Below are 10,375 nucleotides of genomic sequence, written 5' to 3'. Positions count from 1 at the left end.
AATGTTTTTTTTTTCGTGTCTCTCATCAACTCAGTAAAAACTAAGAATGTTCCAGCATTTTTCATCAGCATATTTTCTAATAAGAAAGTGAAATTATTTGTTACTTTGGGGGGTTAAAAGTAAAATAGCCGTAAATAAACATTGGATATTCAAACAAATTTTTAACTATGATTTTTCATATTTTTTCGTCATTCATATACCTACTAATAACCGTAGGTAAGTACTTGAAACTTTCATCAAATGTTAATTTTATCATTTTACAATAATTTTATCTACATGTTTTTAAAAATAATTTGACTCCTTTTTAGTTATTTATAGACATTTTAAATATGACATTTTTAGTTTTATATTATACTAGCTCATCCCACGCACTTCGTTGCCTTTAAAAATGATAACTCTTAAAAAAATTGTGATTGTTCAACTCTTTTTGGGTTTAACTCGTTGCAATAAGTGCCCCCTTTGTAGGCAATGTGTGAAAATTCGATTTGATGCATGCTATTACCTGATCTGCCCGATAACCAATGGCGACCAATAAAATAATAAATACTAATTTCTACGAATTATTTCTTCTATAAACAAACGTTTCCAACGTAAATCTCAAAATTCCTGTTTGAGCCCTCCTCAGGTTGGACTTAGTGGGTCATATTGTGAGTCCAAACCATCCAGAGAATCACTTAAACATTTACAAAATATTTCATCAAAATTTGCCTTGCTGTTCTTAATTGATGAATTACTATATATATTTCACACCATATTTATGTTATATACAATTAATTGTTTATATAAAAAACTGGCAAAGTGCGAGTCGGACTCGCGCACGAAGGGTTCCATACTATTATCAGTTATAAACATGTTTGCAATGCTGCTTATATTATAAATTCTAGAATTTTTAGTAATTGTTGTTATAGCGACAACAGAAATACATAATCTGTGAAAATTTCAATTTTCTAACTTTCTTGGCTCGTGAGATACAGCCTATCAATTAATTTAAATTGTATGTTCTATTAGTTCAAGGCAAACAGTGATTAAATATTGCAGATAAAAATCATACGCAACTGTGAACATTAAAATATGTTCACGATTGCGTGTGTTGATAAAGACCGTACGTAATCGTGTTTCACCGGTATATTTATATAGATTGTCGACTTCTCAGAATAATTCATATCTACACGCCTGTAAAACAAAGACAAAAGAAAAAGGTCAGGTTACTGGTAGCTTGAAACCAAACGGTCTCTAATCTGTCAAGATTTGAACTTTAAATGCTTATAAAAAAGCATTTAATATATTATATATAAATAATTATTCCCGGCGCTTTTGAAACCTGTTGAGAATTTTAAAATTTAACCTCCCGAATGTACCAACACAAAAATAAAAAATATAAAATAAATACATTTAAAAAAAAAAAAACACATCATTGTAAAATAACTACATTCATTACTCCACTCAGAATCTAAAATTGTTTAAGATGACAAAAGAAAATAATGCCTATTAGTAAAATACTTAGTAAAATTATAAGCTGACGGTTGAATGGCTGTCTTCGCTCAGAACCAGTTTTTATATACAATGTATTTTTATACGTTATAACTTTTATTTTTCGTTGTAATTTCTAATGTGATTTTAAGAATGTTACTTTCAAACGTCCGGTATGGTTTATATTCTCTGGTATGGGATCACAATGGCAAGGAATGGGTACAGATCTTATGAAAGTTCCAGTTTTTGCTGACGCTATAAACAAATGTGATGTTATACTAAAACCAAAAGGAGTTGATATTAAGAATATTTTGACCAGTCAAAATCCAAAACTTTTTGACAACATTCTCAATTCATTTGTCGGTATCGCTGCGGTTCAGGTTTGTATCTGGGTCGATTCAACTACATTTAGGAAAGAACTATAAATATTCATATTTTTTAGATTGGACTAGTAGAAGTGTTGAGAGCATTAGACATAACACCCGATGGAATCATAGGCCATTCGCTCGGAGAATTGGGATGTGCTTACGCTGATGGTTGTTTTACTGCTGAAGAAATGCTATTAGCTTCTTACGCCAGAGGTCAAGCTACTCTAGAAACAGACGTTATTCCTGGCATGATGGCCGCCATTGGTAATATCCACAATATACCATTAAAGTATATTGGTTTATTTTTTATTTGAACTTTTTGTTTAGGACTTGGATATGACCAAATCAAAGACAGACTTCCCAATGACATCGACGTCGCTTGTCGTAATAGTGCCACTAGTTGCACAATATCGGGTCCAGTTGAAAGCATCAAAGAGTTCGTATCACAACTAAAATCCGAAGGTGTCTTCGCAAAATCCGTTAACGTTGGTGGCATAGCGTTTCACAGTAGATATATTCAATCCGCTGGTCCGACTCTACTTAAATATTTAAAAGATGTTTGTTCAGCAATTAAATTAATTATATTATTTTCATTCCAACTTAATCCATATATTTTTTTTTTATAGGTGATCAAAGTACCAAAGAAAAGGTCGTCTAAATGGCTTAGTAGTTCGTTGCCAGAAACTGAATGGGAGTCTGACCTCACAAAATATTCTTCTCCAGAATATCATACAAACAATCTATTGAGTAGTGTGTTATTCGAGGACGTTTTAAATCACATACCAAAAGACGCGATTACAATTGAAATTGCTCCTCATGGCCTTCTTCAAGCAATTATAGAAAGAGCATTACCTGAAATGGTAACCAATATTCCATTGACGAAAAGAATGTATGGAGATTCGGTTCGATTCCTACTTACTTCTATAGGAAAGTGAGTTATTGTTAACCATAATATGTATGTATATACAAAATAAATAAATAATATTTTGTAAACTATACCTAAGTTATTCTATAGAAATTACCAGTGGTCGGGACGCTATTGTTTTTTTTGTAGCACGCTAACGGTACTTCTACTCCCCCCAAAAAGTAGCTCGCTATCGCTAAAGCTACTTTTGTTTAAATGTAGTGTGCCATTTCTAACGATATTGTTTAAATGTAGCGCGCTACTTAAATGATTTATTAAGATATTCACTTGATTACTTTGTCATTATTTGTTAATGCCTACCACTATTTTCTTGTAATCTCGGAAGACAGGTTTATTCAATGTATCTCATGTATTTTTCTAACAAAACTCAAAACAGATAAAAGTTTTATTGAAAATTGCCAATTAGTAGTTTGTACTGATTAGACATTCGGTCACTGGGAGAAAGTATTTCATACAGCAAGGGGATTAGTGATTAAAAATAATTTTGATCTGCTAAACTTTTTTTAAAACAGTTGATGTCAAGCATAGATCTAGAACGTCTTACGCTCCGCTGTATAGTGTAAGTGTCAAGTGGACCTTGTCGTTGTGTAGGTCATTGTGATGAAAGTTTTAAATCTGAATTCAATGATACATTATAGAATCTCAAATACTGTTTTTTTACGTATAAAATTTAATACTTAAAAGAAACACAGAAAACGCCGAATGCCGAAAATAAAAATAGTGATAATAAAACACTAATATATTAATATTATTAATTATGGTTCTATATTCAATAATATAAAATATAACATTGTAATAATGCTCTTATGATTATAGTCTTATCTATATTTCAAAAATACACTCATCTAGTCATCTTAATTAAATAAATAAACATACATCATTATATTTTAATTATCATGAAATAAGTTAAAAGTAACGATAAAATAATGATCACTTTCGCTACGCTAACCATAAATTTCTAGCGCTCTATAGTATTTCGCTACTTTGTATATATTGTAGCGACGCTATGTAATCGCTACCTACAGCTTAAGTATCGTGCTACTGTAGCGTCGCTACTCCCGACCACTGGAAATTATTACTATACATTTATACTTATTTATTTAAGAATGTATGCCAGTGGATTAAATCCCAAAATAAAAGAGCTGTACCCAACAATAAAATATCCTGTAAGTCGTGGAACACCATCAATTTACGGTTTACCGTTTTGGGACCATACTGAAAAATGGTCAGTCAGGATAATAGAATTAGTAAGTAGAACTTTGATTGACTAACTAACATACTTACTTATTAATTTAGAATTGTATTTAAGTCTTACCTATATGATTAAATTACATTTTAGATTGTACCTATTGATTTTTACAATAATGTGTATTTTATTAATTTATTTTTTACACCTATGTGTATGTTTTCTGATAGGAAAATAAATCTTTTTGGTACTTTTGGAGTCAAAATAAAAAAATTCACTGTAATTTTCAAAAGCACCGGGAAAAACAGAAAAAATTAAGGAAAACAGGAATTTTTAGGCAAAATCGATTTTGGTTAATATTGATTTTGATATTTCGTGTAACTCTAAAATAAATTATCATAGAAATATGAAATTATCACTGAATGTTTATATTAGCAATTTCCATACACCATACAATTTTTAAAATATTTTTACTTATTTTGAGCTGTTACTGTTTATTTTCAGTTTCCAATTTTTTTAAGTTTTATTTTCTATAGATGTCAGTAAAATTGTATTCATTGAGTCAAAAAGTTTGAAAATATAAAACAAGGCTTCTAATAAATTGTTATAATAAAAATTCAAAAATATTAAAAATACTCATAACTTTTATTTTATAAGCATTTCGAGTTTGAATTTTGACAAAATACGTAAATATCACGAAAATTTCCAAATTATTTTGATTTAGAAATTCATAAAAATGTATCTTTATAAATTTAAGATTTGAAAATTGAATACAAAATTCCTAGTCTTCCAAAGTTTGTCTACCAGTATCAAAAAATAAAATGTCTATAGAACAATCAAATTAAATTTTTATGTGCTTTTGAAGTTAAAATATTTATGACAATTCACACGATTTCTCAGAGATTTTTTATTTTGTTATAATTTAAAAACCAATAAATGCAAATATTTGAAATTAACACCATATTTTTATTTTATCAATCTTCTATATTTGATAAAATATTTTGAATCGTTTTGGGCTGTTTACGGACATTTCCAATTTTCAATTTTTTAGTTTTTTTTTATATGAATGTCAATACAATTTTAATCATTTGGTTAAAAAGCTTGAAAGTTGATTCCAAGGTTCCTGATATATTTCACAATAACAGAAAAAAACAAAAAATGTTATAAGAATTAAAAGTTCATATTTCAACCAAATCTGTCAAAATCTTAAAAATTATCAATTATTGTAATTAAAAAATTATAAAATTGTCAATTTTCATAACTAAGGATTGGAAATTTGAAACGATGATTCTCACAAATAACTCATACTGTAATAAAAAAATCTAAAATATATATAAATACAAGCATTTCAAATTCAAATTTGGATTACATATTAAAATCAAGAATAACAATTTTAGTTATTTTGTTGTTATTTAAAAATATTCTTTATGGATAAATTGGATATATCCCAGATAACAATTTTTTGTTTAATAATATTGTTATACCATTATAATCACGAATAATATTAGTATAACGCCATTATAATACTATTATAATATTGCCATTACAAAATGCTGTCTGGGATAAAACTTATAGAGTATAGCTATTATGGTATTTTATTCACAAAATGATGTATTTAAATGTATTTCTTTGGCAAAAATGAATTTAACCTATTGTAGCAAATACTAATGCCTAACACTGAAATTATAATCTCAATAATATCATAAAATGTATCTCCTAACTAATTAGTAATATTCTATAATGACATATCGTGCTTACTCAAAATCATTATTCACATACAATGGTTTTAAATTGTTGAATACAAATTTAACAACATCTATTACAGTGAATCACTTGTTGCCTACTGTACAGCATAACGACATCTACTTACTCTATTTTTTTTTAAATTTTTTAAGGAAATTTTGATTTATATTTAATTTAGAATCAATAATGTTTGATATGGTTTTTGAAAATCTATTCTTTGTTCCAAAAGAGAATACAAGGTGCGACTGGTTTCTTGCCTGTGGCACATATCTCCCACATAACGGAATATGAAGGGTCGGTGGAAAGGGAAAAAATTGCGCATAACTAGTATATTTTCTTTTGGAATTGTGTTCCTGTAGAGTAAGAACAAGAATATTTAACCGGATTTTAAAATTCTACGTTGCTCTAAAATATAAAATATTAAAATATCATTTTAGTAAATAGTCTATCTCAATTTATTCACCTTTTTGTTTTTTTTTCGGAAATAAATCGAAATCTTTTATTAAGGTGTTAATGCAATTTATTTAGTATATCTATTTATCACGAAATATCTGTGAAAATTGTGGATTTTGTGTACTAAATAACTGAAGATAATAATGAAAATCACATCACTTATTATTTCCACAACTAACAGTCTGATTTCTAGAGAAATTTACTATAGTTGAAATAAAATGTGCTAAATTTATAATTTGCATACCAATTTGTTTTAGGTAAAATCTGGTGAACAAATATCTTCATTAGTGGTTAATGATGATAAACATTTAGCTGAGTACCAATTGCATGGTCAGCATATAATACCATTTTCATTTATATTAGTAAGAAAAAAATTTTAAAAGATATTTTGATTTGTATAATATTATTAGGTACCTATATATTATAATTTTCAGTTTGATGTTTGGAAGACATTTATTGAAACAAATTCTAAAAGTTTGTACGAAAGCCCGATTCAATTTAAAAATCTTCGGTTCAAAAATAATGTCAAAATTCATCCAACTGGTAAATATCTTAATAATTGTATTAAATGTATAAAAATGTAATACATTTCTAATTTCAATTTTTAGACACTTCTGATTGTACTATAATGATTCAATTGGGATCTGGTATTTTTGAGTGCGATGTCGACAATGAGGTTATTTTATCAGGCGAAATAAGATTTGTAAACGATAAAGTCTTGGATACAACTGAAGAAAAATCAATACATTTAGACGAAACAACTGACGACTTCCTTGACTATGTATCAGAAAATGAGATATATTCTATTTTAAAAAATAATGGATTCAATTTGGGATTCAAAAACATTACGAATTATAAAATGTATAAAAATTATATCCAAGGTTCCGTTAAATGGGAAAATGACTGGATATATTTTTTGGAAGGGTTATTAAAGTTCCCATTTTTGGAACATTTAGGTACCGGCCCGATAGAAATTCCAATTTATATAAGAGAAATGTATATAAATCCTGCGTTATTTGAAAATCTTTCAGAGCAAGGTACAAAACTCTAATAATATTTATCAATGATTCAAGATATAATGTAATAACAATATATTTTTTTGGCAGGTATAAGCGTCAGTTACAACAAACTATCAAATGGATTAAGTTGTGACGGAATTAAAATATTAGGGATTAAAAACGGACCAATATCATTACCCATACATAACACTGCGGTAGTGAAATTAGAAGAAAAATCTTTTAATAAATTCAACAACTTAAAATGCAAAGTACGTAAATATTAAACAATAAAATAAATAAGTAACCTTTCGGTAAAAATAAAATGCTTAACTAGTTTGTTTATAAACTAATTATATTAATAACATAATTAGTTAACTAATCATATTTTGTTTAAGCTTAGCTTTTTCCAATTCAATTTAAATAATCCCTATGTTCAGATAAAATCATATTTTTGCTTATCTATGACTGTGGTTAAAACTAGTAATGTGGTATTAGGAATATTCCCCAACGTCTAGGGAAATTTCTTAAAAAAAAATTTATTATTTTTATGTTATTCAGTATTTCAATTTCAGTATGTTTATTTTTATTTTTTCAACATATATAAATGAAAGTTGGATCGTTTATTTTGTGATCATTGTACAGATTTTAATTTAAAAAATAAATTATAGATACTTAATAACTTTTTTTTAAAGAATAAATATCCAAGCTGACATAATATCAGTAGAGATCTGTCATTTGGATAATTTACCACCATCATAAGTTTAATTTAAAACCGAAACCTATGATCAATATTTAAAAACTAATATTCAGGGGAAATTTCCGGGGTTGGGTTACTTACCTATAAATTGTCTGAAATGGAACAGAAAACAATGAAAACTAAATTTTAGAAAAATATTTAGTTAACTTATTTGATAACAAGTGTAAACCAATTTTCTATATAAAATGTACCACAAAATAATTTTGGTATTTAATTTATAGAACATCAGCGATTTCATTCAAGATTCTATGGATATAATAATGGAGATTGATAAGTTAAATTTCGGAACAAGTGGAAAAATTATTCTCAGTACTCCATATCATTACGACGATCCAGTAGCTAAATCATGTACAAATGAAATCAAAAAAATTGTGGAAAACAAATTATCTATGAACGTAAGTGTATTATGTAATAAAGTAATAGATAATTAATAATTAATAATTATTATAATATTTTAAATTTAAATATAACCATTAGAGTAAAACTATAAACTGGGAAAACATTAAGGACGTATCAGATGTTGATGAATCTGCAAGGTTTATCACCGTGTCAAATGTAAGCTATTTGCAAGATACAACGAGAGCATTAGCCAATAAAAAAAATAGTTTTATTATTGTATGTTCCTTGAAAAAACTCCAAGAACTCAAAGACTGGAAAATAATTACACAGCAGGAATTCGATAATAACTGTTGTTTAACATTGATGAAAAAGGTAAATCTACAACGTATTTATTGAAACATAAGGCAATTATCATACAATTTTTTAGATAATAAAGTTAGAGGACAAGAACATATTTATTGAACCAACCAATGATAATTTTGACTTGAGCATTTGGAGAGCATTAGAGACAAATAATTCATCAAAGGGTAAGATTTATATAATTTCAAAGTCTGAACCATTAGAGGGCATATCCACTCATGTTAAAGAAATGTTGCATAAGTATAAATCTAAGAAATTAAGGTAAATACATTATACAGAACTGAGGTGTCAATACAAAAGTACGTAATATTCTATGTAAACGCACATTTTTGCTAGATTCTTGTTTATTTTGGATTCAAACGCACCCGATTTTGACAAGAACAAATCATTTTATGCAACTCAGCTATCGAAAGATTTATTAGTAAATATCTATAAAAACGGTGATTGGGGTTACTACAAAAGAATTGTTCTTCAAGATATAAAAGATGATATTAAGGTCAACGAAAATAAATTGTATAAACATTTCACTAAAAATAGGTAAGTATAAGATGAATTTAATTTGTTTTGTATTTTAACTGGTAAGCCACTTTTGATACTAATTAACTTTATTTCAGTAAAAACAAATTGACAATAAAATATCTAGGGTTGAATTTCAAAGATATAGTTATAGAAGAAAATACCGAAGTAATTATAGAATACTTATTAAATAAAACGTATAGGTATTAAAAATATTATATTTTATTTATTTCAATTAGAATGAATTTGGACCATTGGAATACTCGGGGCATATTGATAATATAACCACAATGGGAATCACCTCGATCAATAATATGTCTTCTCAAATCATTTATGACCCAATATTATCATGGCCTGTTCCGTCGACATGGTCACTAGAAGAAGCAACCACTGTTCCTCTTGCTTACGCAATGGTGATTACACTTTAAAGTGACTAAAAAAAAAACTAAATAATATTTATTTTTTTTATGTTTCAGAGTTATTATGTGCTTAACATTTTGAGTACACTTCAAAAGAATAATTCTGTTTTAGTAACCTCGGGGTTGCATCCAATTGGTCAAGCTGCTATTTCGATAAGTTTAAATAAAAAATGTGAGACTTATGCTATTGTAGACTCGGACCAACAATCTGAAGAACTATCTGGTACCTTCCCTGAGGTATTAAGTGAATAAAAATAGTGATGATAAACAGCAAATTGAATAAAATTTGTATTACAGTTATTGCGGTCAAGAATAATTATAAACAAAAACAACAAATTCGATGTTCAATTAAAAATGATAACCAAGTCCAAGGGTATCGATTGTATATTGAACTTTTTGAGCGGTGAACCATTTTATGCTGCTATTCGTGCGTTTGCCAAACATGGAAAATTCTTCAATTTTTCAAAATCAGATATGAAAAAACAAAGATATTTGGGTAATTGTACAATATTTTTTAACTGTTAGCTTTATTTTACGAAGAATATAATTTTTTAAAAGACAAATATTATATTGCAAAGGTACACGAATATTCCTACAAAATATATCGTTTTTTGCCATCGGTTCAAACACGTTGTTAAATGAAAGTGTAGAAACTAAAAAAAAAGTACGACAAGCATTCATGGATGGTTTGAATAAAGGCGTGATAAAACCTTTTCGGAGTCATGTTGTAACTTCGTCATTAAGCGGTAGTAAAATGTTTGACAAAATGACGTAAATAGTTACACAGTATAAGATGTAATAAAATATAAAATGTTTTTTATTGTTACGTGTTTGATAAAGA

At 27.6% G+C, this 10,375-nt stretch overlaps 1 protein-coding gene across 1 annotated transcript in view; it reads left to right on the top strand.

Annotated features, from left to right (window-relative positions):
* Nucleotides 1-10,375, top strand: part of LOC100569753 (fatty acid synthase) — a 14,881-nt gene that overhangs the window by 1,790 nt on the left and 2,716 nt on the right. Inside the window, exons 2-19 of the mRNA XM_029487685.1 lie at nt 1,623-1,850; nt 1,913-2,102; nt 2,166-2,395; nt 2,465-2,769; nt 3,869-4,010; nt 6,403-6,507; nt 6,580-6,688; nt 6,754-7,182; nt 7,252-7,412; nt 8,122-8,295; nt 8,378-8,611; nt 8,667-8,860; nt 8,936-9,136; nt 9,214-9,283; nt 9,355-9,528; nt 9,592-9,771; nt 9,832-10,030; nt 10,113-10,305. Coding sequence (XP_029343545.1) covers nt 1,665-1,850; nt 1,913-2,102; nt 2,166-2,395; nt 2,465-2,769; nt 3,869-4,010; nt 6,403-6,507; nt 6,580-6,688; nt 6,754-7,182; nt 7,252-7,412; nt 8,122-8,295; nt 8,378-8,611; nt 8,667-8,860; nt 8,936-9,136; nt 9,214-9,283; nt 9,355-9,528; nt 9,592-9,771; nt 9,832-10,030; nt 10,113-10,305 — 3,476 coding nt within the window. The 5' untranslated portion in view covers nt 1,623-1,664. The remainder of the gene's footprint in view (nt 1-1,622; nt 1,851-1,912; nt 2,103-2,165; nt 2,396-2,464; nt 2,770-3,868; nt 4,011-6,402; nt 6,508-6,579; nt 6,689-6,753; nt 7,183-7,251; nt 7,413-8,121; nt 8,296-8,377; nt 8,612-8,666; nt 8,861-8,935; nt 9,137-9,213; nt 9,284-9,354; nt 9,529-9,591; nt 9,772-9,831; nt 10,031-10,112; nt 10,306-10,375) is intronic.

The sequence above is a fragment of the Acyrthosiphon pisum genome, chromosome A1 (genome assembly GCF_005508785.2).
Source record: "Acyrthosiphon pisum isolate AL4f chromosome A1, pea_aphid_22Mar2018_4r6ur, whole genome shotgun sequence".
Taxonomy (NCBI): Eukaryota; Metazoa; Arthropoda; class Insecta; order Hemiptera; family Aphididae; genus Acyrthosiphon; species Acyrthosiphon pisum.
Note: the sequence above shows the minus strand (reverse complement) of the source record. Positions and strands in the feature narration are given on the sequence as shown.